This window comes from Alosa pseudoharengus, unplaced genomic scaffold (assembly GCF_046254945.1).
Source record: "Alosa pseudoharengus isolate Yale_2024_CS ecotype anadromous, Long Island Sound unplaced genomic scaffold, YU_APseudo_1.1 YU_APseudo_1.1_scf_10, whole genome shotgun sequence".
Lineage (NCBI taxonomy): Eukaryota > Metazoa > Chordata > Actinopteri > Clupeiformes > Clupeidae > Alosa > Alosa pseudoharengus.
The window spans coordinates 16,482,590-16,510,410 of NW_027468565.1; the positions used below are offsets into that span (position 1 = coordinate 16,482,590).

General features: G+C 46.4%; 2 protein-coding genes across 2 annotated transcripts in view; both read right to left on the reverse strand.

The window, feature by feature from the left end:
* Positions 1 to 4,090: 4,090 nt before the first annotated feature.
* mlc1 (modulator of VRAC current 1) lies at positions 4,091 to 10,214 on the reverse strand. Its single transcript, XM_076273082.1, has 10 exons — positions 9,984 to 10,214; positions 9,101 to 9,190; positions 8,484 to 8,537; positions 7,965 to 8,066; positions 7,157 to 7,258; positions 6,447 to 6,563; positions 6,291 to 6,347; positions 5,766 to 5,888; positions 5,423 to 5,584; positions 4,091 to 4,935 (listed from the first exon to the last, which is right to left on the reverse strand). The coding sequence occupies exons 1-10, from the start codon at positions 10,212 to 10,214 to the stop codon at positions 4,855 to 4,857; spliced, it is 1,119 nt and encodes a 372-aa protein (XP_076129197.1). The 3' UTR covers positions 4,091 to 4,854.
* Positions 10,215 to 14,339: 4,125 nt separating this feature from the next.
* btbd11b (BTB (POZ) domain containing 11b) overlaps positions 14,340 to 27,821 on the reverse strand; it is a 64,843-nt gene continuing 51,361 nt past the window's right edge. Inside the window, exons 6-17 of the mRNA XM_076265615.1 lie at positions 27,623 to 27,712; positions 25,268 to 25,369; positions 24,407 to 24,500; positions 23,921 to 24,056; positions 23,316 to 23,536; positions 21,971 to 22,149; positions 20,656 to 20,761; positions 19,563 to 19,665; positions 19,304 to 19,385; positions 17,308 to 17,376; positions 16,482 to 16,595; positions 14,340 to 16,182 (exon numbers count right to left, since the gene is read on the reverse strand). Coding sequence (XP_076121730.1) covers positions 15,973 to 16,182; positions 16,482 to 16,595; positions 17,308 to 17,376; positions 19,304 to 19,385; positions 19,563 to 19,665; positions 20,656 to 20,761; positions 21,971 to 22,149; positions 23,316 to 23,536; positions 23,921 to 24,056; positions 24,407 to 24,500; positions 25,268 to 25,369; positions 27,623 to 27,712 — 1,506 coding nt within the window. The 3' untranslated portion in view covers positions 14,340 to 15,972. The remainder of the gene's footprint in view (positions 16,183 to 16,481; positions 16,596 to 17,307; positions 17,377 to 19,303; positions 19,386 to 19,562; positions 19,666 to 20,655; positions 20,762 to 21,970; positions 22,150 to 23,315; positions 23,537 to 23,920; positions 24,057 to 24,406; positions 24,501 to 25,267; positions 25,370 to 27,622; positions 27,713 to 27,821) is intronic.

Genomic DNA, 27,821 nt, shown 5'->3' on the forward strand with positions numbered 1-27,821 from the left:
ACACAGCTAGAGGGCATCCTCGGAGTTTTAAATAATTAACCGGACGCTCAGGCATTATGCAACACAGCGCTTGCCGGTGACCCGTGCCAAAAACGGTCCCTGATAAATGTTACATGTAACTGGTGACTGAAGGCATTTATTTCAGTTCAGGATCTTGTCTTATGCTGATGTCACACTTACACATGTCCCAAACCTTTGAGACTCATGTCAGTGCTTTGTGGTGCTGTATGAAATATTTCTAAACTCTCATTGTGTTCTCATAGTTCTTATAGAACAAAATGTTATACAAAAATGTGTTTAAGCTCTTGAATCAGCAGGGTGTGGCTGTTTTGAACAGTCAGGAGACGTCCAATGAAACAGGCATCGCTGCCAGAAAGTTTTTTCTCTCCTGTGCACCACACACTGGCTCTGGGGCGTGGACTCTGGAGGTGGCGTAGCGCTGTAACATCAGCAGAAACCGCTCAGTGCTACCTACAGCAGCGATAAGACCAATGCATAGCATCCACTGTAACATTTCCATTCCTTACTATGCAGAAGCTTCTCCCTTTTATCCACTAAGCTGATTTTTATTGAGACACATTTGGGTCTCTGAGATATATGTGGAAAGCAATAAAAGTCCTCACTGCCAAAACCTTTCTCACTTTACACTTAGCCTATTCCCATACTCAAATGTGTTGTCCCTATCTGGACACAGAGATGTGTTAAAAAACACAACATAAGTTGAGTTGTTTTCAATGCAAGTTTTGTTATTTTTAACACATACTGTGTTGTCCCTATCTGGACAGAGATGTGTTAAAAACATGTAAGTTGTATTGTTTTTTTCTAACATATTTGTTGTAAGAGTGCAATAAACCTTGCATATCTCTGACAAAAAGCTATCCCATAACCAAAAACCTTCCATATCTGGATGGGCATCTGGACGTTTGCAGCCTGGGTTGCCTGCTGCAGTTGTTTTGGTGGTCCTCTGGTTCAGGCTGTTCCCTGGCAGCAGTTGGCTTATGGCCTGCATGTGGCATGACCTAGCTGACCCTTTCTTCTCAGTTGACCCAGTGCATGCTCTCTCTGTGTGCTGGACGAGCATGAGCATAAATGCATTGTTGTAGATTCTTCAATAGTTTCTAAGTTGTTAAAGCTTGCTGAGATGCTCACTGCCAGATGCTGGTGATTAATACTACAATAGGGTGCACTGTGAGTGAGTGAGTGAGTGAATAGATGTGTGTGGATGTTTAGAGTATGTATGACAGAAGGTGTGTTTAGGAAATTGCAAAGCTGCTCCACGTCCGTGTGCACTTTAGAGTGTTCACTATTCCCTGTGTGCGCTTCAAAGAGGCGACTTCAACTAAAACTGCTGGAAATAATAACATGTCAGTTAGTGAAACTGACGGTAACGTAGCCTATGATTACTAGGAGTACAGAGGAAAGTACATTCAATTCAATGGAAAGCGGGTGAACATTTGATTAACTGCAGATCCGGCTTTCGTATGATAGCCTACACAGCGAAATTGACTTGCCTATTAATGAGTATAAACTGTAGATAAACTACAGCTCAGTGACCCCACAATAATAGACTATGTAACTCCATGCTTCAAAAAAATGTCACCAGCGCTGACGGCGAGTGCAGCACGGCGTGAGGGAACTATCCAACACATTAGTGCTGAAGTGGACCGGCAAGGCGCGAGCACTTGGCAAGAAGGCATGCAAAAGAGCAGGCGACTGTGCTGGGCACACAGTTCACAGAACACCGACATGAATGAAATGAAATCAATCCGCTTAAAAACAAGAAACAAAAATACAGACCCAGTAAGCTTTCGCGGCGAGAGCGAAAGAGGGAGACAGGCATATGAGTGTCACACTCTCACCTCACCGATGTGTCACATACCTGTATTGGCCCCTGTCTACCTGCAGCTGGCTGGCGATCACAGTCGCGGATATTTATCAGTCATCAGTGGCCGATAGCTGTATGATCAGACTGACAGTGGAGCAGGAGAAGAGTCGCCGTGGTGAGATGCTTTACACTCCCCAGCCCTGAGCATCCCCGGGGCGGCAAGAGTTAAGCTGCAGTGCGGGCGAGCCGTTACAGCGTGTATCCGGGCACACACCGGTTTGTTCCGCCTTTACCAAACCCCGCCACCTCAGTCCCCCTCCTCTTGCTTCCATCCTCCCCTCCTCCCTCCTCTCCCATCCCAGTCTTCCCTCACTCCCGTCATGTCGTCCTCAAGGAGTCTCGCATTTATCACATGTTCAATAGCCGATGACATCACCCCAATCCTAGATTGTTGGATATGGTTGCTAGCCTACAAGCTGGTTATGAAATGGACACCTCTTACAGCCCTATTATAATTTATTCCAATGCGTGTGGCAGCTGCGTTTCAGTTTCATTCTAAGATGCTATTATTGAACCCTGCTCTCAGATGTTGCCTTTTTGACTGTAGCCAAAATCAAAGATGCTGCCCTGGAGTGCACCGAGAGTGGTTGGCAAAGTGTTTTTGTGAGGACGGCGTGCGAGAAGTTGTGGCTAGACACTCATCCTTGAAAAGCGCCTCAAGTGCCGGTCTGCCACCTCTTTTCTCTATCCGGTTTGCACTGGTTCGGGCGCCGCTTGCTCTCACGACTGCTTCCAAATATAGGATAGGATAGCCGCGACGCCACAGCATCGGAGAGACTCGCTACGGTTGTCACTAGTGATTTAAGTCATTTGAGGAATGGTTCCCCAAAGTACCGATGTGGTGAATCACCACCACTTTGAACAATACAATACACATTTTCAAGATTCGTCGTCACAACCTTTTTATCTTTTCTTTTTTATATGAATCCAATAGTGCGCCCCCTCCACGCCTCCAACTCTCATACAGCTATCTAATCTTGGTGCAATACAATATACCAATCCTTGACATCTTTACTCTTCTAATTGAAATACTGGCTGGTTATAATTTAAACGGATTAAATGCCTGAGTCATACCATAGATGACTCTTTTGCATTTAATCACTTCAGGCCTACTATGTTGGACATAGCAGATTGCTTCCTCTCATTTCAGGGAGCTATTTGTGCTAAAATATTCAAAGGATCTCTAGTAATTCTACTAGGATCTATATATGTGTAGAAGTATCAGAGCTTAAATGTATGCTGTTGTTCATTAAACATTCCTGGATAATGATGTGTTATTACAGTTTTTCTGGATTGATGAGATGCACTTTATGAAACTGGGTTCCACTTGATTTTAATTTTCACCTTCTCAGCCCAGCCAGCAGAAGTCATCTCGCAAAAATGTGTTAACACTTTTTCACTGGTTTACCACATGTTTTTACACCCTTTTTTGAAACATTTAACATAGCTCTCTGAAAAACTAACTTCCATTAGATTACTGTAACTGTGTTGAACAAATGGGAATAATGTATTCACTGCTATGAGATATTGCCTGTATAATTATGAATATCTGATGGCCATGTGTGAAACTCCTTTGCAGTTCTTTAATCGGCAATCACTCAGCGATCTACTTAGAAACAGGTGGGGAGCTACTGGTAGCTCGCAAGCTACCTGTTGGAGACCCATGCTGTAGGTATAAGTTGTACTTGGAATATATAAATGTGTCTTGTCTAGGAGGCTACTGTAGATCTTACACATACTATAATTGTGTAAAATATCAACAAATGGCACAGATATAGCAACAATAAGTAATAACTTAAATTAAGGTTCAATCAAAAATAAACAACCCATTTTGGCCAGTGTGCCATGGTTTAGGCTTGTGTGTTAATTGTTTTGAAAATGTGATGTCAGAGTTGACAGATGCAAGAAAAACTGCAATGTCAACATTCCAACAATAGGCAGACATAATGTAATCATAATTGATCATGAACAATTTGACCTATTTTTTCCCCTTTTTTCCCTACTTTTTTCCCTACTTTGACACAAAAGTCCACGTCTACAAAGTTCAACAGTAGCCATTTTTATTATTACAACAAAATCAGCAGGCCTGAACATATAACTAATATACACAAAACACAGAGGACTAAGTAGTCAGTAGCATGCACATTACAATTGCTCTCTATATCATACTACAGCAGTGGTGCTTCATGAGATAGGACTCCTGGCTTCCTGAGGACATTCGGAAGACCTGAACCCTCACACTACAGATTGTATACACAAAAGATTGTTCTACCAGACAGTGCAGACACTGCTGTACAACGGCACTCACTGACCCTTCCTTTACCACACGCTTGCTTGGAACCGTAGCAATACCATCTGCCTGAACAATTCGGGAAAGACGATGTCTGCGCCTCTTAGTAACATGACAGGCTGATATGGAATATCATGTGCTGGGATCAGCTACAGAAAAAAAGTCTTTCAGTGCTAATCAAGCTTCTAGTGTACAATGTTAGGCCACAGAGATACTGTATGGATGCACACAAACAGCAAGGGCTTCTGTGAGCATTGTGTGGCTGGGCTACAGTCACAGGCCCTGTGATGGGAGCTCTACGAGTGTTACTTTAATCTCTTTACACTTCTGACTGACATGGGCTCTGTGGAATACCGTAATCTCTTTATCTCTATGCTCATTCAATCCACTCGCACTGGATCGCACACTCATTCACTACCTCACACAGACTCTCACTGTCAGATTGCTCGCATGCACTTTCATTCTCATTCACTCACTCACTCACTCACTCACTCACTCACTCATTCACTCACTCACTCACTCACACACTCACTCATTCACTCACTCACTCACTCACTCACTCACTCACTCACTCACTCACTCACTCACTCATTCACTCACTCACTCACTGGCTCATTCATTCAGTCATGTCATAAAGCCACTGGCTGTCCTTCTGTCCTCTCCCTCTCCTTCTCTCTTGTCACTGGGCCATCTGCACCACTACAGCCTTCCAAGCCTTGTCCTTATCAAACTCCCTCAAACTGCCATTGGACGCCTGATGCTGTGAGAGAGAAAAGATCAGACAGAAACATTGAGCATGAAAGAGAGACAGAGAGAGAGAGAGAGAGACAGAGAGAGAGAGAGAGAGACAGAGAGAGAGAGGGAGATGACATGGTTAGAATAGCTGACAGTCAATGGGAAGATGAGTTGGTTATTGTGAGTGTTTCTGTACTACGTAAGGTCTGGAAACATAATGTTATGAACACTGCATGAAAAGTATGATTTTCGTCAGTATGCGGCACTGTAGATTGTCGTGGAAGTTCAGGTATACGACTGTACATGGTGTGTGTGTGTGTGTGTGTGTGTGAGAGAGTGCATGTGTGTGTGTATGTGTGTGTGTGTGTGAGAGAGTGCGTGTGTGTGTGTGTGTGTGTGTGTGTGTGTGTGTGTGTGTGTGTGTGTGTGTATGTGTGTGTGTGTGTGAGAGAGAGAGTGTGTGTGTGTGTGTGTAAAATCTTACTGGCCTATATGTATGAGTGTGGGTGCACCTCATAGAGGCGTGGGGGTGGTGGCAGGTTGTCCTCCCACTCTGGTGCCCCTTGGCGGATGTGGCTCTTATAGGAGGCACAGTGGACCACCGTGGACACGGTCAGAACAGCCTGCACCAGCAGCAGCACCAGCAGGATCAGCAGGAGGATGTCATAGGACTGCTGCTCACACACAGACACACACACACAAACACACACACACACACAGACAGACACAGACACACACACGCGTTCATTGCATCTGATTCAGTTGTGTTTCGTTCACATTTGTAGCACCCAGCCGTATGAATGTGTGAGGTACGAACAGCAGTGCAGCAGATTGGGTGTCAGTGTGAAGTCTTACTTTGGAGATGGGAATTTCCTGGTGGAAGATCTCGAAGACACTTATGACACTGCTGGACAGGTAGCCAGAGGCAGAGAAGAGCAGAGGGGACGTCACACTGCTGATGGCAATCAACACCTCCACCTGGGGTGACCCGGGGACATGGAGATGGAGAGATGCAGGAATTAGAGTAGAGCATGAGAGAAGAGGGATAGAATGAGAGAAGGATAAGGACAGGGAGAGGGGGAATGAGAGAGATGCACAGGCCATAGAAAAGAAGAGCAAAGGATGGAGAGGGCAACATAAATATACCTTAAATATAACGTACATGATATAAAAACAATGCACTGCAGTGGCATACTGTGAATACAATTAAATAGCATTAAGGATGTGTGTAAGCATTTCTGTGTAGTGTATGTGTGTTCTGTGTGTGTTAGTATGAGTGTATAGGCCTACATGTTAGTATTGATGTGTGTGTGTGTGTGTACACCCATGCTATATGTGTATGTGTGTTTACATTTGTCTGTGAGTACTGAGGAGACTTACGAGACACTTGTTGGGATATTCGGCTGCCACATGGCTGGCTATGGCACTGGGGAAACACTGACACAGACATCACAACACAGTCAGGAGGAGTACAGAACAGATCACACACCACACGCCACCAGACTACCACAGAGCAGTATACTCATACACACTTACAGCCACCAGGATCCAGAAGAAGGTGACGGATAGGTAGGGTCCGGGCATGAGGGCGTCCATGTTCAGAGCGATGATGCCACCAAACACGGCGGAGATCCCCACGATCACCTCAATCACCTGCCACAGAGAGGGACAGTGTCTGTTTCTGTCCACTCTACACTCACCTCCTCCCATTCTCACACTCAGATCACAATCAGAATCAGAAGCAGGTTTATTGCCATGTACCTTTTCACATACAAGGAATTTGCTTTGGTCTCAAGGGGCATGACATACAATAATTAAAATATATCAAATACAATAACACAATAAATAGACAACATGTTAGGACTAGACAGACAACCATAAGTGACAACAAAGTGAAAGAGATATGTACAGTGTAATCACAAATCTCTTAGTAGTGCAGTGTAACCCTAATGTAAAGATACACGATTTCAGCAGTTGACTTACAGAGTAGGCCTTCAGGACTCTAGCGGGGAACTTGACAGGTTTTCTAGGTGCAACATACCCCATCTGCTGGCCAAAAAAGAAAAAACACCAGTCTGTTAGTAAAATAAACATTTATAACTCTTACTAATCTCATTCACTTTCTTTTAAATTATAAGCACACACCAGGCAAAGTGCTTTAAACTTTTAATGTGATGGATGATACTGTATAGCCAAGTGTGGATGATACATTTTAAACATTCAGAAAACGAAATGCCCAGATGTACCTTTGAGCGGCTGCAGCAGTCCTCAGCTGAGCGTGCAGAGAGGATGACCGTGCTGGCCAGCAGCACCTCCAGGAGGATGAGCAGGATGAGGTTAAAGTTGATCTGTGATCAAACACACACACACACACACACACACACACACACACACACACACACACACACACACACACACACAGACACACACAGCATATATAAGAACACACACACACACACACACACACACACACACACACACACACACACACACACACACACACACACACAGCATATATAAGAACACACACACACACACACACACACACACACACACACACACACAACGTACATAAGAACTCACACACATACACACAGAAGGAGAAGAAAAAGAAGAGGTCAGAACATTTCATGAGTGCTCACTGCGTGTAGTGCCCAGTGGGAGAGAGGGCATGTTGTGAAATCCTCCAGTGACTCATGCAGGCCAGGAGATGTGCTCACCATTTCCTGTCTGGCACACCAGATGACCACCATTTCAGCCTCTGAAGTAGTCAGCTAGAAGTGCTGTCATACTCCACTGACCAAATCAGAGAGTGTACACAACTGCTTTATGCAATTGTGTGGAATGAAATTGCTCTTAGCTATTTCCAATCTACATTTGCTTGGGTCACTTCACAGCCATCTAAATCAAATGAAACAATGCTGCTCCCTATTCTGTGTGTAACCAGTAACTGAGATGGATGCAGTGAAACTGAATGAATTTGCAGTCCCAAATCCTTGACAAAATAAGACATGTGTGTTTTTGATCTATTATGGGATGTGCTTCGGGACTCACGTTGAGGGCAGAGGGACTGAGGACCAGCTTGCAGCCAAACCACACCAGGCAGGTGGTCGTCACGGCAAATGAGGACACAAACATCACCTGGAAATCTGACACCTGATGCGCAGATGGAACAGATTAGTGCTTTTGTTGCTAGCCACATGATTCATACCAGGGTTTAAGAGTATAATTGCAGTTAAAAGTGGAGGTTTCAGCAATTATTCATAGAATACATTTTTCTCCAATATGACTATTTAAGGCATTCAATAAAGCGGCTGAACAACTGTTACAGTTAAAAACTAATTAGCAAATTATTTAAAACTGTAACATTATTGAGCACAGTGCCCTAGGTTAAGGATGTGTGAATAACTCTGAGAAGCCCATGAGAGAATGAAAGATCACTGGCAAATGTGTTCAAAGTGTGTTACTGTGAGTGTTGATCACCTTCATATTCCCTCATAAACATCTGTGGATATTTAAAAACACTTGTTCTTGTAAAAGTCATTCTTTTTCAGGCCATACGGAGATACTTACTGCAACATGTCTGTTTTTGGCAATGGCAAAGCTAACAATTGCTGCAGGGATACCCTGAGGAACAGATAAGCATAGCATCATGTGTGAATGCACTAATTAAAGCCATCGCTTCGCACCACAGGCACGTCAAAGGGGTGTGTCTACTACCACGTGACAGGTAATCAGGTAAGTACATACAGGTAAGATACTGCTCAGGGTAATTAAGGTAAGTATGACATTTCTTAAGTTAAATGGTATAATTTCTGTTAACTTAAAACCGCATTTCTATGATGTAGTAATGTAAACTAAAGTACTTGTACTTATTTCACAGATTAGTTCACAAAAACCCAAATATGGCTCCTACAAGCCACAATGTCCAGATGAAATATGAGAGCATCCGTAAGGGCTGTACAGATAGCTAACACAACTCTGCCTAGCCCAGAGTGAGGGGAGGAGGTGTACAATACCCCTTCTGCCCTAGGCAGCCCCCCTTGTGGACATAGTGATAGAACTGAGTTTATAGAGTGGTCATCATGTTCTCCAGAGATCCTTGATTGCTGTACTCTGAGGGTAAACGGAGAGTCAGCTCTATCTCCGCAGTGCGTGTGGCCGAGTGAGTGATTGAGTGGGCTACTCACAGAGCCTGCAGCACAGCGCAGGTAGTCCATGGCCACAGGGAACACATTCCCCAGGTACAGGGAGAAGCCAGTGGTGACCAGCAGACTGCTCTGAGGGGGGAACAAGCACACACACACACACACACACACACACACACACACACACACACACACACACACACACACAAGCAGGCATGCACAAATACACACATGCAGGCGCGCACGTGCACACACACACACACACACACACACACACACACACACACACACACACACACACACACACACACACACACACAAGCAGGCATGCACAAATACACACATGCAGGCGCGCACGTGCACACACACACACACACACACACACACACACAAACACACACACACACACACACATACACACACACACACACACACACAAGCAGGCATGCACAAACACACACACACACATACACACACACACACACACACACACACACACACACACACACACACACACACACACACACACACACAAGCAGGCATGCACAAATACACACATGCAGGCGCACACGTGCACACACACACACACACACACACACACACACACACCACACAAAGATTAATTTATTCAGCATACACCTGTAAACATGTATGCCTGTAAGCCTAAGCACACATACCCAGACACATAAGAGCAAACCCTGACTGTGTTAGCCCACACTTACTGTAAAGGCTGAATCTCTAGTTGCGCTCTGAGACACACACCACTGTTCAACACAAAATTCACCACTTGGCTCTTTTGTTTTCTTTCATTATACTCATTCATTATTCATTTCAATCAGTCTCTTATTAGAACAAATTCCTTTCATCTGAATAGTTCTCTCCCACATCGCTCTGTCACTTTCCTGCAGCGCAGTACCACTCTCACCCCGATGAGGGCGCTGTAGAGCCAGGTCCGGTAGCTGAGGCAGGGGTGGACAGGCCTGGCCGGTGGAAGCTGTAGGTCGCTGGCCCTCACGTCCACCGTGTAGCTGTCGTGGTCCAGGCGCCGGCCCAGCGTGCTCCGCTCCAGCGTGGCCACGCGCTCGCCGCGCTCCAGAGTGGACACGCGGTCGTAGCTGAGCTCTTCCCGGCCGACGGCGAGCTCATCCCGCTGCATCGTGGGAAGGTGGCCCCTGGGTGAGGGGTGAGGGAGGTCAGAGTGAGGGGCAGTGAAGGCGGGGGTGAGGGGTGGTCAGCTCAGTGTTAAAACCCCCACAGCACTGCATAATGTAACTTTGCTTGTGAGTCTTTAACTGAGAGTAGCTAACTAACAGCTCACTAATCATCTGGGCTGGACTTGGACTCCCTCCCATCTTCAACATCATTAACTTCTCTCAAAGGTCTGAGTGAGTAAAACAAGGTTGAATTGTGTGTGTGTGTGTGTGTGTGGCTATTAGAGCTCTTACACCACTCAGTGTTACGGACACCTGGCAGCAGGATGGAGCTTATACACCTGTGCTGGTGGCACACCGGAGTGTTTTCTCCGGTGGAGTTTAGTTAAAAAGCTGTTTGAGGTCGATGCTCATTTCATGGTCCAGCATTCTGTTCTGGAGTCTAGCTTGGAGTCTAGTCATGCATCCTGTTCCCAGTGAAAGTGAATTGAAAATGACAGCTTGGAAAGGACTCTCTACATCTAAAGGTCACTGATCACACAGTACTGAGAGCATGGCATGCTGTTCTTAATGAACTTCTGGAAAAAACTTGTCAGGGTTTTTGCTTGTTCATTTTAATCATGTAGAGCAATTAGATAGCTGAATTATGTAATTCAGCAAAAAGTTGGCAAAAGTGATGGCATGTTAATAGCCAGAGCCAAGTGGTCCATAATCATTTGCTTTTTACGGGAATGAAAAAAGATCTGTAAACACCTGATTATTTATCACTATAATAATACCTACAAAACAGATTGCAACACATTTGTGAATAGGAAAAGCATGTTAAATCATTTCAGATTCATAACATTTCAGCACATATCCATTAGAAGCAATCAACATCATGGCTCGTGAGTCCAAACTGCAAAGAGCCACTGGATATTTCTAGAACTTTAACCATTTAAAGTGCAGCAGGCACACACAATGCATCCAACTTTTCCAAAACAACCCCTCCCTCTGTGCCTTACACACCCCCTTAACATTCCTCCTTCACACGTAACCCCCTGTCATCCCTCTCTCCCGTCTCCATCCCTCTCTCCTCTGTGTGGTCCCTTCATCCCTCGTTCTTTCTCTTACCTGTACGGCGTGTAGTGCAGCAGGGTTTCCTGATAGTAGGGCTCCACTGTTTCTCCTTTGTGAGACAAAAGAAGATCAGGATTGCGCAGGGGGAGAGAGGTGGTGCTCATTGAAACCTACTTGTCCTTTCCCAACCCTCTTCTATCTGTCTGTCTCTCTCCGTCTGTCTCTGCCGCCGTTCCCTCCTTCTCTCTCTCTCTCTCTCCCTCTCTCTCTCTCTATCTGTCTCTCTATCTCTCTCACTCTAATTTGCTGTTTATGTGTTTGTTTCTCTCTCACACACACTCCTCCTCGTTTCGTCTGTTTCGTCTCTCTGTTATTCTGTTTCTCCCTCTTCTCCCCCCTTCTCTCTCTCTCTCTTTTTCTCTTTCTGTCTCTCTCTCTTTCTTTCTTTCTCTCTGTCCACCAATAAAAAAAAGTTTTGGAGCCACTCTTTGAAAGAGCAGAACAAAAACAGGGGAGTGGTGAGTTGCCAGCTCGCTGAGTGCCAGGAGGCTGCGTCCAGTGCATGCCAATGCTGACTGGAGGAGCTGGGGCTCCGAGTGGGGGGAACCACCGCCGGCCCTCCTACCCACAAGCCCTCAATGAGAGCACTCACTCCAGTCCGCTCGCTCACACATGGACAAACATGTGAAGGGATGACACGCACACGCACACACACACACACACACACACACACACACACACACACACACACACACAGAGAGATCACACACAAACACACACACACAAACACACACAGAGAGAGATCACACACGAAGGTCAACATGCTCAGTGCACACATAGAGGAACATGCGTAGACACACACATGAACACACATATACAAAGACGCACTCTTTCTCTCTCTCACACACACACACACACACACGCACATCCATACAATAGGGGCAGCTTCACAGGGCCGTATGACTTGGACCTTGTGTGTGTGTGTGTGTGTGTGTGTGTGAATGCGGTCCCTATAGGGGCGCCTCTTTCATCTCCTCAGAGAGCCCCACTGCAGGCAGGGCCGAGTCACACAAAACAGCGCTGCAAATTAAGATGTCGGACGGAGGTTTAGGGGCGGCCAAGCAAGCGGGCAGTGGGGTCAGTCACACGGTCTGCGGACCAGGGGAGTTTCCCGTACACTTCAAACCAGCACTCCTCAAACAAGCCCTGCAGTAGCCCCTGCTCCGTCAGGATTGCGTCCGAGTGAACGGCTTTGTTCTAAAGGGACGGCCTCGCCTCAATGCTTCCCCGCACCCGTGTTGGAAGTCAGGAGGGAAACTGGGGAGGGAGTCACAGTTGTGCCAGGGGCCAAACATTAGCATGATTTGGACAGGTGCCTGTCTCTGCATGAGTTGTGTCTGGTCACTTCAGTGTCTGTGTGTCTGGTCAGGTGAGAAGTGTATTGGGTGGATGTTTAGTATAGTTATATGGGAACGGGATATATGGGGTTATATGGTTGTGGGAATTTGTGTGTGTGTGTGTGTGTGTGTGTGTGGCGTGTGGGGGGAGGGGCAGAGGCTCTGGTCTCCATTCAGATTCTTTGCACAGCAGTACAGTTTCAGCTCAGTGTCGCCCCTTAAGCAGCTGTTACCATGGATACCTACTCAACAATGTGGCACTCTCTCCCTCCTCAACCCGCCGAAGTTCTCTGGCCTGTTGATTCAAGGAGCATGACGAACTTCACATGCACACACACACACACACACACACACACACATACACACACAGTTCCTTTGACTCTGTATGTATCTCTCTCTTGCTCTTTCTCTTGTATTTACTGAAGCAATTTGTCCATTTTGTGAGAATTTGCAGTTTCACCTGAAATAATCAACGCAGTAGGCTATCTTTAATGTGTGTGTGTGTGTGTGTGTGTGTGTGTGTGAGTGTGTGTGTATGTGTATGTGTGAGGGAAATATCTAAAGGCGAGGGGGAAGGTGATTATGAAAACACTCCACTAGTACAATTCAGCTGTTAGAATAGAATGGCGAGCCATAGTTGGCAGAGTTAGCTCTGAGGCTGACTCATTCTCATCAAGTGAGACACATGACCCTGGTTGCTGGTTGGTTATTCTACACATTTGTGCAGTGTTGTTAAGCATTTCAGTGGAGTTGCATGCAGAAAGTTGCTAAAGCCAGCGCATGCATCCCACCTCCTCAGATTCCTCCTGCCGCTGGATCAAACCCAAGACAATCCCTGGCCTGTTTACTGGAGAGAGACAGCACAAGCTCTCATTCTCTGCGGCTCCCCCAATCCCCACTAGTAAGCCCCCTCTCTGTGTCTGCCCCCACCCCCCCACCCCCCACCCTCGCTCTCTCTCGCGCTAACTGTCTGGCTCCTCTCCTCTATCTCCCTGTACTGTCTCTCTGACGGTCTTTCTCATTCACTCACATAGGGTGGCCCGCACCCCCATAGTTCTATCATTCACTCTCTTCTCTCCCCCTCTCTCCCCCCTTACCCTGTCTCTTTCTCTCTCTTTCTCTCACTCTTGTGGGTTGGCTGGCGTCTCCACTTATTTCCATCTGTTTCTTCTCTCCATTTGCATTCTCTTTACCTGCACAGAGAACCCATCCTTTTGTACTGGTACCTTTTCATCTGTGCATTGGGGATTGGGTGGTGACATTGACATTGAAGTTTCAGCAAGTAGAATATGGCTTCTCCTCATCTCTAGGCAAACACAAACTCTGACTGGCTCTTCTCTCAAAAAGACCACATTTACACAACATCATCACACTCTTTGAAAGCAGGGATGTGTGCTGGATTTTAATCTTTAGATATCTTGCCAGGGCTTGAGATTAAATTAAGCCTCTGTTCTGTTCTCCTCCAAAGCACCGCAGGCAGTGTGTGCTGAACTATCACAGAACAAAAAAATCGGTTCTTGGACTTGGGCAGAGTGAAGGACAGAAAGGAACATGAATTCCAAACAGACTAGCTAATGAATCTGAAAGGTTCTCTGCCTTCCTCCTGTTAAAAAGAGGCAGAAGACTGGTTTTCTGTGGTGTAAGTGCAGTAAAAAGAAGACACTTCAAGACTGGTTTTCCAAACATGATACATATATAATCAATTTGCATTAATCTCTTTTTTTTCCTACAGAGTGAGATATTCAGTCAAACAGAACATAACATTGAGTGAGATTGATCTGTTTGCACGAATGCCATGGCGATGGACACACATCAGAGCACTGATGATATCTGACATGTACCAGATGAGTCTCTTCAAGCTTGGACCTGGAATGAGATCACTGTTTCACAGCACAGGTAAACATGATCAAAACGCCATGCTCGTTTAAAATCTCCCCTCCCCCCACACCACCAACACACACACACACACACAGACATACACACACACACCCTCACACACGCACGCATGCGCGCGCACACACACACACACACACACACACACACACACACATACACACACACACACACACACACACACACACACATTCATGTGCACGCACACACACACACGAAAACAAAACAACAAGATATCTTTGAGACACAGAAGTACAAAGCAAAAGTTACAAACAACCACATGCATCTTTACACCAGAACACGTATACAGACAGTGGCCTGTTTGTCCTGTTGGGTCTGATGAGACACTTGCGGGCAGACAATAATGTGTTGATACTGTACAGTAACTTAAAAGGGGAGAGAGCGCTCCCTGGCTGATTTACAGAGACAGTATTTACAAGTCAATAAAGACCAGGTCCATTTGTGGCCAACATGTGGGTTTGCACACACATCAACTGTGATGAATGGATATTGGTTCATGAGTGATATCAGTGACAGCGCCAAAACAAGTCTTGAGTGGTGTACTATTGTAGAAGCAGTGTGTGTCGCTGTGGGTTCCCTGGTCCATGGATTGCCGGGTAATGATCTGTACAGTACAGTGTTGTCCTAACAGACGCAGGTCTAACTCTAGAATTTCCTGGTAGTGCTGAGATTCCAGCCAACTGAAGTGTCCGCTATAAATGGAATGTTCTAGGCCTCCCTGGAGAGAGGGTAACTAACTGGCATTCTGGGATTTCTGGTGTGTCTTTAGACAAGCACTGATTGAAGTTTGTCCACGTACATGTTTTACACTAACTTCACCTGAGCATACCGTCATACACACAGTCACGCAGACACACACACACACACACACACACACACACACCCAAACAAACACCACATTTTTCTCAATCACACACACAACATCACAAATTTCAAGAGACAATATTTATATTTATATTAATAATCTGAAATATATTACTGGCAGCATCCAGTAAGATCCATTTGTACCGTAAATATTTTTTGTACATCGTTAAAATGTTCTGCCAAAAATAACAACTTTGCTTTTCTATTTGTCACTGCTATTTTGTGATTATTGCAAAAGCAACAACTCTAGACGCTGGCGCAGAGGTTTCGTCTGTGCATGTAATGGCATTCAGAATGACCCCTCCATCGCTCCACAGAGAGGTCACTCAAGTCCCGCAGGCTCCCCCGTAGTGCCGTGCGCTTCCTATGTGGTCATGATTGGTCCTCCCGCTCCCTGCTTGGCACTGTTCCTGACAGGCTTGCGTTCCGTTGGGTGAAGTTGATGATGCGACCTCACACACGATGATGGAGGAGGTGGATGGGGGAGCTATAGAAGCCCCCTCTCCCTTCCCTTGAGTCTGGAGGGCCTTCAGACGACGGAGCCTTTGGAGGAGGAGAGGTGGATGGACTGGATCCGCGTGGCCAGTGTGCGTTCCAGGTCCTGGAGGACATCAGAGGGGGTGTTCTCGGCCGGAGCGTCGTAGAGCAGCTGCTTGAACGTCTCGAGCTCGATCAGGACCACCATGTTCTTCAGGAAGTAGCCCTCGATGTACGAGGCCAGCTCCTGGGCCTCCAGAAACTGATGAGGAGAGATGAGCGAGTGAAGGAGAGTGGAAGACAAGCACATCCCAATACACACATACACACACACACACACACACACACACACACACACACACACACACACACACACACACACACACACACACACACACACACACATACACACACACGCACACATACACACACACACACACGCACACACACACACACACACACACACACACACATACACATGCACACACAACACACATACACACATACACACACACACACACACACACATACATCCATGCGTGTGTATATGTATATGCTGACCTTGGCATGGTTGTAGATCTCCACACAGGTGTCTGTGTTGATGTTTTTGGAACAGATGATCTCACAGTGCCTCTGGAGCGCCTCCAGCTGGAAGAACTTGGCAGCAGACAGGAGCTAAGAGAGAGAGAGGACACACACACACACACACACAAACACACACACACACACACACACACACACACACACACACACACACACACACACACACACACACACACAAACACACACACACACACACACACACACACACACACACACACACACACACACTGCTGTCAGACCTTCACACAGCACTGAGGACTCACTCACTGCACTGAGGATAGCCCCCTCTCTCCTGCTCAAACATCCCCTGTTCATCTGACCCTCCTGCACTCCCACCAGCTCACAAGTCCACATTTGATGTGACCAGTGACCGAGATGTGTCTTGGCCAGGGTCCTGAGGCAGAGGGCACATTTGCCCAGCAATCTGGCTCAGGACCCTGATGCGCCTGGCAGGCAACACATATGGAACTCCCCTTCACACCCCGACGGGCCTTATTTACAGAGAGAGAGCAGACGCATCATGACAGCATGGGGGATGAGGAGGGAGTGAGCCATGGAAGGAGGGGGAGGAGGAGAGAAACAGTATTCACAAGAGAAACCCCTCAAAACAAGACAAGTAGCCTTTACAGCTTGCAGCTACAGCAGCCATAGGACAAGGCTTCTCTGAGAGAGATGAGATGAGATGAGATGCCATGGAGAGTGAGAGTGCTATGCACGCAATATTACTGTAATATGATTTATACAGAGCAGGGTTGCATCGAAGCAGCGCAGTGTAGAAGCCCACCTCCATGATCTCTGTGTTTCTGATGTGCAGGGCATCAGTTCCTCCACAGTACAGATACTGCATCACCAGCTGCAAAAAACAGGCAGTTGTTAGTTACTCATACACCCTCTCCATGTTTGAGTACTGACTGTCCACTACTGCTTTAATACTTTTTACTACTGTTTTACTACTGTTTTACTAATGTACACAGCCTAATGTTTTCACTACTGTTTTACTGCTACACTGTTTTTCATGCTAGATTAGCACACATGATCAATGGCTGCGGTCAGGCTTCTGCTACAATACTGAATGAATGAATGGCTATAACCCTATTACCTCAACCTGTTCTTGCACTGAAATAGTTTTTTATTTTACCTTGTCTACATTATACTTTACTCTCCTATTTGTCCATATTATTTATGCTGGTCTCTAGACCTTACTATTGCACTGTTGCACTGTTGGACTAATGTTGGACTACTTTTTGCACCTTCACCATGACACTCACTTTCTTGAGCACCTTGCCATGCACACATAACTAAAGGACTATGGTTGGACTACTTTTGCACCTTCACCATGACACTCACTCCCTTTAGCACCTCACCAGTCCCGGCCCTGTCACTACAAGCGTCTTATGCTTGATCACCCTCAAGCACATTGGACTTTTCTTAATTTAATTTATATAGTGTATTTAGTATTTAGTTTTGTTAGTTTTCTTATCTTTCTTATCTTCTACTGTCTTTATTGTACAGTGGAGTTTAGTTATATGTTTATACTTTGTTCATTCATTCTGGACTCTCTATCCGACCACATAAAGACCTCGGGACACTTCGGTTTGGCTTTAGGGACCCTCTACTCACTACCACGTGCAATGTTGTTTGGAACTGTAGAAGAGGTATAAAAATAGCATTTTGTAGCGGCGAAATAATATGCCCTTCTCACTTCCACGCTAACGAGCTTTGACTAAAAACGGTAACATCGAACTTTCTCAAAACACATCCGAATGACATGATTTAGATGTCAACTCAACGTATGTACTCCCAATCATCCGTAAATCGATCTAAAGTGCATTTTACTCCGGATAATTCCTTTAACACCCATCCCCATGAGTTCAACTAATGGAAGGAAATTACTGAGCACTTTCAAATTATAGTACATAACATGGGGCCCTTTTCTTTTTTCAGACAGCACACTAGCTGTTCTTTTAGGGAGAAAGAGCAAGAGGTCCCCACTGGAACTTTGGAAGAGACCAGTGCAAATGCCACAGATTGGATGAGAGAGAAGGGATCCTGCTGTGCCACAGCTATGTGGGAGGGTGACAAAGTGTTCACAAAGAATTGCTTTGATCTTTTAGTCTCTAGGTGTGTGTGTGTGCCTGTGTGTGTGTGTGTCTGTGTGTGTGTGTGTGCGTGAGCGTATGCGTGTATGTGTGCTTGCATGTGTCTGTGTGTGTGTGTGTGTGTGTGTGTGTGTGTGTGTGTGTGTGTGTGTGTGTGTGTGTGTGTGTGTGTGTGTGGTTTTGTGTGTGGTTGTGGTATACTCAAGCCCACTAAGAGAGATTTGATTGCAGTGCTGCACCGCTGTGCCACAAAGCTGTTCACTGCAGACTTGAGATTGTGTTTGCCTTCCTGTCACACTTAAACCCTCACGTCTCCCACTCAGACACTTGTTGGACGGGCAGGCAGGCGGGCACGCAGCGGCAGATGCAGCCCAGCATGGACAGCAGTTTAAGTGGACAGCTCTCATCAGAGTAGAGCGGCAGCTCTTTAAGTGTCATTAGGGCCCTGCCACACTCCACATATATTATGGGCTCTCATGCCCTCATGAGCCAAACATGGCTTCTCAAAGTATTCGATTAGCTCTGGAACTCTAAGCTCGTCTCAGGTCATTAGTGGTCAGCCATGGACCTCTGCTGCCACCTCATGTCTAAGTGCAGCAGCTCTATCTTTCCCCCGCACAGCACACCTACTGTGAGGGTCAGCCATGGCTGTTTGCGGAGAGAATGAGGAAAGTATGTTACCTGGAATATGTTATACTTCACGTGGCTGATCTCAATACAGGTGTTCTCCCCGACCGGCCTGTTCACCAGGAGGGATTTGAATCTGAGGGGGTCGAGGAAGAGGCGGGTTAGACTGACATGTTTACATGGGTCAGTGTCCATTCTGCTAGACACACACGCGCGCGCACACACACGCAAGCACGCACGCACGCTCTGAGAAATTATGTAAAAAGATGTAAAGTGAATGGAGAGGAAGTGTGGAGATGTGTGCTCCTCCTACCGGGTAGAGGCAGTGAACAGCAGAACTTTGTGGGCGTAGAAGGGCTTGCCCTCCACCAGGAACGTCACGTCAGACATCTCCTTATTGTTCAGGAAGCACGGGTCTAGAAGAGGGAGAGGAGGCTGAGGTCAGGTCACAGGCTCAGGCATTTTCCACACACACTATCTTCACACACTATCACTCACACACACACACACACACACACACACACACACACATGCTCCGGATTGCATTAAAGCTGCACATCTAAGTATTCTTTCACTTTGAATCAGTTAATCAGAATTCGACACAACACACACGCACACACACACACACACACACACACACACACACACACACACACACACACACACACACACACACACACACACACTCACACAATCTACTACACACACTATACTGTAACTTATACACTATCCCCACACACTAGCACTCACACACACATTATCTCCACACACTATTACTCACATAATTGCAGTGCTCCTAAAGCTCAACATCAAAGCAGAGGGAGAGACATTTCCCCATGTTCATCACTACAACAACACAGACCTATCAACATAACCATACAACTGAACAAGATGTGAGGTCTGGCTTCCCCACAAACACTTCAATTCCCCTTAAAGTGTAAACAACATCCTAGGGGATAAACAAGATCCGAGAGTGGAAAATGTCTTCATAATTCTCACACCATAAGAATCTATTGCACAGGATCACAGGAGTAATATTTGATGGTGCTTTTGCAGATGTTATTGTCTTCATAAAAGCATGCCATATGTGTCCACTAGATGGCAGAGCTGTCTCTTTTGGCTGTCTCAGAGCTGGCTCAGTTTGGTTTGACTGAATTCCTGGGCAGGTTTGGTGTGCTGTGGTAAGGCAATTTTGGCTACAAACCATTTGGCTGCTCAAATGGATTTTGGCAATTGATTTTGGGAATGGGGCTGTCAGATTATTGTAATCTAGGCAGCTTGAGATGATTTGATCTAACCCACAGAAACACAGTGGTGTCACCAAAGCCGACCAGGCAGCCTGACTGCTTGACATATAGATTGGAGCATTGGGTGTTTGTGGTGGTGGTGGTGGTGGTGGTGTTCACCTAGGCGCGAGGTCTGTTTTCTCTTGATCTCCGTCAGCTTGGGGATGGGGTAGGGACCGTAGCACTGCGTAAAAATCACTGCAAGCTGCTGACTGATCACCTCATTCTGTAACACACAAACACACACACACACACACAGGAAGATGAGAATGAACAAACACATGGATGTTCGCACATACACACACAGACACAAACACACACAGACAGAGGCACAAATAAATCAGGCAAGGTAGCTCATAGGCAGAGAGCAGGGCGTGAAGTGCATACACAGCATCTTTGATTCTCTCTCAGTCTTGCGGAGAGTGAACAGGCAGACAGGGAGAGGAAAAAATAGAAATAGACAGAGAGAGAGAGAGAGAGAGCATATATATATATATATATATATAGAGAGAGAGAGAGAGAGAGAGAAAGAGAGAGAACAAGAGTTAGAGAGAGAGAGAGAGAGAGAGAACAAGAGTTAGAGAGAGAGCAAATAGAGTGAGAGATGGAAAAAAGAGCCATTCAAAAGAGAGGCGAGGGGGCAGTGAAAAAAGACCAGTGGTTTTGTGTGGATGACTCAGAGATGAACATGAACAATGGAGGTGGCAGGAGCGGAGAAGAGAAAGGAGGGCAGAGGAGAGGAGAGGAGAGGAGATCAGAGAGGAGAGGAGCAAAGTGTCGGAGGGTGGAGAGGCAGAGCAGAGGAGAGAGGAGCAGAGAGGAGAGCAGAGGCGTGTCCGTGCTGGAGAGAGAGAGAGAGAGAGAGGGAGAGAGATAGAGAGAGAGAGAGGGAGAGATAGAGAGAGGGAGGTGTAGGTGTTCACTGCTACAGACACTGTCAACAACCATGCACTCCCACAGCTTTGTGTTTGAATCCCCCTGAGAGTGGTGGGGAGGCCAAGAGAGAGGAGGGAGATGGACCGGACTGATGCCAGAAGAACTCATCACCCTCCCAATCTCCTCTGCTGTCACTGAGCTGAACATCTGAACATGATGTCCTGACAAAGGGGCGCATCTCACTGAGTTATATCTTACAGAGCTCTCTGGCTGACGTGAAATAGCAGAATATCACAAGAGAGCAGCAGTGAGAGGGGGTGATTCAAACACCTGAGGAAGAGCCAGGGGAATGTGTTCAGGAACTTTTGGGGTGGATTTGTACTGTAAGAAGTATAGAGGAAGTTATGAGGACATGAAGGTACTAGAGTTCTCCTGGGGGAATTTGGTAGGATGGATGAAATGATGCACGGGTGGTGAGACGGAATGCTCTGTGTGTGTGTGTGTGTGTGAGAGAGAGAGAGAGAGAGAGAGAGAGATAGAGAGAGAGAGAGGGAGAAACCTTGCTGGCACGGAGGATCTGGAACATGAGGGGCAGGCCGTGGGTGATGAGCTCCTCGGTGTACTCCTCCTCCTCGATGCAGCTGAACTCCTTCAGCAGGCCCTGGATCAGCGGCCGCCGGTGCTGCTGGAAGCAGGTGCGCAGAGACTCCAACCAGGTGTGCAGCGTCCACGGGATACCTGCAACATACACACACAAACACACACACACCAGTCATGGCTAGGAAAAGCAGGCAGTATGGCCATAGATGTCCCTGAACCAGAGAAGATACTGTATAGTAGAGTGCTGAATCATGGTTATATCACCGTGTGCCCGGGGATAGTGAGTGAGTAGGTATACTTCTTCTGACAGATATGAAAATGAACTGAACTGAATGTGTGACTAAGCTCACCTTTTCATGCAATTTTATTCAAGAACACTTATGGAGACTGTGGGTACTTCTTTTGAATTCACACAATCAGCTAAGAACCATACATGTATTACTGCCATAAGCCTTAGAAGGAGAACTGAGCGAAAATAATGACAAAACATTTTCATTAACATTTATTTATCAGTTTATGTAACTGTAGCTAAAAACAACCCCCCCCCATGACGCCAATGTGCTGCTATTCATTGTTATTGATTGAAATAATTACTCACAGTATAGCTCCTCTGGAACAGGCAGTATTATGAAGTGGGACTACAATTGTCACGCACCACAAACAGTTACCTCTTCCTAATTGATTTTATGATTAGAAATAAAAGGAAAATATGGGCGAGAGTTCACTGGTTCTCCTTGCATCCCATTGGTGAAGTTTGTAGAATTTGCTAGTGCTGAAACTGGCGGAAGTTTCCACCCCTGTTTCCTCCTCTGGATTTGATGTGAGAAGCAGCACCATCTGCAGAAGGGAGGAACTGGGAGGAGTGTCTGTGTGAGCGCCAGGAAGCGCCAGGAAGCCATTCCGGCTCCAGGTGTTTCATTTCTGTCTTTCTTGTGTTTTTTATGAGAGCGAGGGATTGGCTTAGTATCTCCAGAGCCTTCAGAAACTGAGCAGAGTGCAGACCCTACTGGCCATGCACTTATTCATTCTGAAGGCTGTGTGTGTGTGTGTGTGTGTGTGTGTGTGTGTGTGTGTGTGTGTGTGTGTGTGTGTGTGTGTGTGTGTGGTGTGTGTGTGTGTGTGTGTGTGCGTCTGTGCAATACAGAGTTTAAAAGGGTGAACCCATAATGGGATGTGTGCGTGTGTGTAAGAGAGAGAGAAAAGCATAGACCTCCAATGTCCCATATACTGTAATAGGGCTTGTGTGTCTGTGTGTGCATGAATGAGAGAGAGAGAGAGAGGGGGGGGAGAAAGAGAGGACTGACCCAAGCTGCGTATGTCCAGTGTGATGTCCACGTGGCTGTGCTCGGCGCTGTGGTACATGGCCTCTCGGAGGGCACGCAGCTTGGCCTTCCCCGAGCGCCCAGGGTCCGACTGCAGGGAGCCGCTGTCCCCGGCCTCTGAGCCCTCGGCCAGGATCTCCTCCAGGGACAGCACGTCATTCTTCCCCGGCTCCGCATGGGACAGCAGCCGCCGGAACACATTCCTGTCAGACAGACAGGACAGGGCAGGGCAGGGCGGTGGGGGTGGGGGTGGTCAGTCACACATTAACACCAGCTAGAGTTTCCAGAGTGTGTTCCCTACACTGAGGAATGGCGGTCACTGAGAGATGAGTCCTGCTTGTCAATGGGCAGTGTGATTGTCCCTCTGCATGTGACTCATTTCAGCCAATACAATCTCTGTCTGTGAATCAATGTGTGCGTATATGTTTGTAGTTGTGTAAGTGTGTGTGTGTATGAATGAATATGAAGAGGCGCATGCACGTGTATATGTGTGTGTGTGTGTGTGTGTGTGTGTGTGTGTGTGTGTGTGTGTGTGTGTGTATGTGTGTGCATGGGTGTGTGTGTGTGTGTATGTGTGTGTTGGTCACCTGTGTCCATGAGCTGCCGCCAGGCTGAATGAGTTCATGTCTCCCAGGGGGGCGGTGGAGATGCCGTTACGGTACATGGTCCCAATCATGGGGTCGGCTCCCCGCTCCAGCAGAAGACTGACCAGCTCAAAGTTCCCTACACACACACACACGCACACACACACACACATACACACACACACACACACACACACACACACACACACACACACGAACACCAACATTACCCACCCCATATAGGTGGAAGTATGAACAGAAACAAAGAGACAAAAGGGACACAAAGGCACAAACAGAGACAGACAATGACGTCAAGGAAACACACAAAACATAAAAATATTTCTTTGTCATAAACACACACACACACACACACACACACACACACACACACACACACACGCAAACACACACACACACACACACACACTCGCAGCAGACACAGTCCAATAAATAGAAAGTTGAGAAAGATGAAAAGCTAGCTGGTGTTACCCGCGGCGGAGGCCAGCTGCAGGGGGGTGTCTGTGTAGTTCTCCATGCCATCCTGCAAAGAGCCCTCCACATTGGCACCGGCATCCAGCAGGAGCTGACAGAGAGGAAGGGGGTTTACTGACTGACTCGTGATTTATTAATGATCATCAATTGCTGTAGTTAGGAGGGTTAAATGCCTTTACTTACCTCAGAATACCCAACCATTAACACCATCACAGACAAATCTAAAGGCCTCAGTATGCTTAAAGTGCTATCGGTTTCAGAGCAGTTAGTGTAAAGTGTACAGAACACAAGTGACCAACAGCACCCAGTTTCCATGTTTCATTTGGAATTCAGAATTTTCAGGAAGATTTTACTGAACATTCACTTGTGGTTAGAGGGCGTGAGGATCCAATTGAATGGTGATATTAGTAACGTGTAGCTATATGCATTTAGAAGAGAAGTGTATTTATTTTATTACACCACCTAATTAGTTAGATGAGTTAATACATTCAACCCAAGATCACATGTGGTGGGAGGTCATATTCTATATCTAATTCTTTATCAAGAGCTGTCAACAACTGGCAACACTAACTGGTGACTACAGTTACACAGTAACACAGGTACAGCTGAAACATGGGATACACTGGATATGTGAGGACCAGCAAGCGGATGAAGAGGAAGATGATGATGAAGATGACGGGTGCTACATGCAATTAGATTATTCAGTTGATTGTTTTTTTTTTTAATTTTAGGGTTATGGGCATGCCCTTGTCTGTGGTTCTTACAGGTTGGTGTTAAAGGAAAGGGGAGAAAGAGAGAAGAAAGAGACAGATGGACAGGGAGAGAGCGAGAGGGAGAGGGAGAGAGGGAGGTGACTACCTGGACAACAGGGACATGTCCTTGTAGGACGGCGAATGTGAGCGGGGTCCCCTGCCGAGTTTCGGGGAAGACTGAGGGGTGCTTGTGTATCGTGTTTGGCACCTGGGGATCAGAGGAGAGGGGGATGGGAAGGACACACACACAGACACACACACACACACACACAGTGGTGAGGAGCACTGGACACAGGGGGAGGTGGGGAGCCCAGGGACGACCAGAGGATGACCAGAGTCGGGCCCTTAGCAGAGCCAGACTGGAGCCACAGCTAGGAGGACACCATACAAATATTTACCTGCAGAGTGTATACTAGCTTTATATGTAACCTGCAGAGTGTATACTAGCTACATGGCATGGTTTTATATGTAACCTGCAGAGTGTATACTAGCTACATGGCATGGTTTTATATGTAACCTGCAGAGTGTATACTAGCTACATGGCATGGTTTTATATGTAACCTGCAGAGTGTATACTAGTTACATGCCATGGTTTTATATGTAACCTGCAGAGTGTATACTAGCTACATGGCATGGTTTTATATGTAACCTGCAGAGTGTATACTAGCTACATGGCATGGTTTTATATGTAACCTGCAGAGTGTATACTAGCTACATGGCATGGTTTTATATGTAACCTGCAGAGTGTATACTAGCTACATGGCATGGTTTTATATGTAACCTGCAGAGTGTATACTAGTTACATGCCATGGTTTTATATGTTACCTGCAGAGTGTATACTAGCTACATGGCATGGTTTTATATGTAACCTGCAGAGTGTATACTAGCTACATGGCATGGTTTTATATGTAACCTGCAGAGTGTATACTAGCTACATGGCATGGTTTTATATGTAACCTGCAGAGTGTATACTAGTTACATGCCATGGTTTTATATGTAACCTGCAGAGTGTATACTAGCTACATGGCATGGTTTTATATGTAACCTGCGTTGTGTTGACCATGTGACTCAGACCTGCATTTGCCCCAAATTCCGCAACTTGCAGCATCTCAGATTGAGAGGTGAGCATGCTAGCAAGGGAGCTAAAGGTGGCCAGCAGCACCTCTCACTAGCACGTCAAGCTGAGCGTTGAACTTGGTTCAACTTTCAAAGCGCAACGCAAGCGTATTCAATTGTCAGTTTAGGCAAACCATTTGTGTTACTTAGGAACGAGATAGAACTTATTATGGCCCGCTTGCTGCAGGCCAATGTAATTCCAATGTAAATTTTCTTCTTCCCTGGAGTGTTCCAGCAGGAGTCTAAACCCTCTGACTTCTCTACGTAGTGTCTCACTCCTTCAGCTTGAAATGTTCTCCTGTCTTCCATCTGGCCTGATTCTTAACTTAGCATCGCCTGTCTTCTTAAAATCATCGCCTGTCTCCTCCTCCTTCATTTTCTCTCTATTACTTCAACACAATCTGCTTCAAAAGCAGCCCTTCCCTCTTTTCTTTTCCCAATCCTCCAGGCAGGTGATGCTGGTCTGCCATCTCTCCCTCTCCCAGGTCAGACAGGTGTTGCTGGCACGGAGCAGCAGACACCTGCTGATTATGGGAGCTGAGATGTAAAGTCTCCCTTGAGCTCTGAGAATAATCACCACGTCGTCTCTGATCTTCCCCCACCCACCCGGGGCGAGGACGCGAGCCACACGTCTAAAATGCGCAAAATTGCTCTGGTAAGAACCAGTTCTTAAACAAAAAAAAAACAACAAAAAATCCTTTTGTGTTCCAGGGATTTTTTTTGTGCCTAATTGCTTTCACACCCATCATAGTGTACATGGATTGACAAACAATGGCGCACAGTGAAACGCAAGGTTAATGAGAGAGGAGGAGCGAGGACAACGAGGCTCAGTTCCAGCAGGCGCGCCGCTTCTCTCACTCTCTGAATGGGCACGCAGGAGCTATGCAGGATGGAGAGAACACACGACACACTACAACACCACATTACACAACACCGCACACAAGGTCACCAATGGGGTCAGGGTGGGCAGACTGGGAACCTGGGAAGCAAACCTGGCATCCAGTTAGAGTGTGTGCAGTATAACAGATTTAGCATTGCTTTGAGACTACTGTGTGTTAATTTGTGTGTGAGTGTGTGTGCATCAGTAGATTTGTGTGTAGTGTCGTGACTATGCCATGACTAGTGTGTGTATGTGACTATGCATGTCTGAGTTTGCATATGCATTCATGTGTGCAAGTGTATATGTGACTTGTTCTGTAATTGTACAGTATGTACTATTATGTGTACGTGTATGTGTATGTGTATGTGTATGTGTGTGTGTGTGTGTGTGTGTGTGTGTGTGTGTGTGTGTGTGTGTGTGTGTGTGTGTGTGTGTGTGTGTGTGTCCATGTTTTAGGTGACTGACCTCGCTGTTGATGTCAGCTCCAGCGTCCAGCAGCATCTGCACCATGGCTTCGTCCCCACGCACACACGCATACATCAGAGGGGTCATTCCCTAGGCAACGGCACACAGAGAGAGAACTCTTAACACACATACACACACACACACACACATCTTCAGGTCTTAGTTACAACAGAAAGAAGAACAACAGCAGCTGTGTGTG

Bases quoted from the DNA above. Each gene is read 5' to 3' on its own strand.
- mlc1 (XM_076273082.1), bottom strand. From the start codon at position 10,214: ATGCAGCGGGATGAGCTCGCCGTCGGCCGGGAAGAGCTCAGCTACGAC. The intron at 6,348-6,446 runs GTAAGTGTGTAT...TGTCTGTGTCAG, and splicing joins TCTTCTGGATCCTGGTGGCT to TGTTTCCCCAGTGCCATAGC. The intron at 4,936-5,422 runs GTGCACCCACAC...TCTCTCTCACAG, and splicing joins CACCCCCACGCCTCTATGAG to CATCAGGCGTCCAATGGCAG.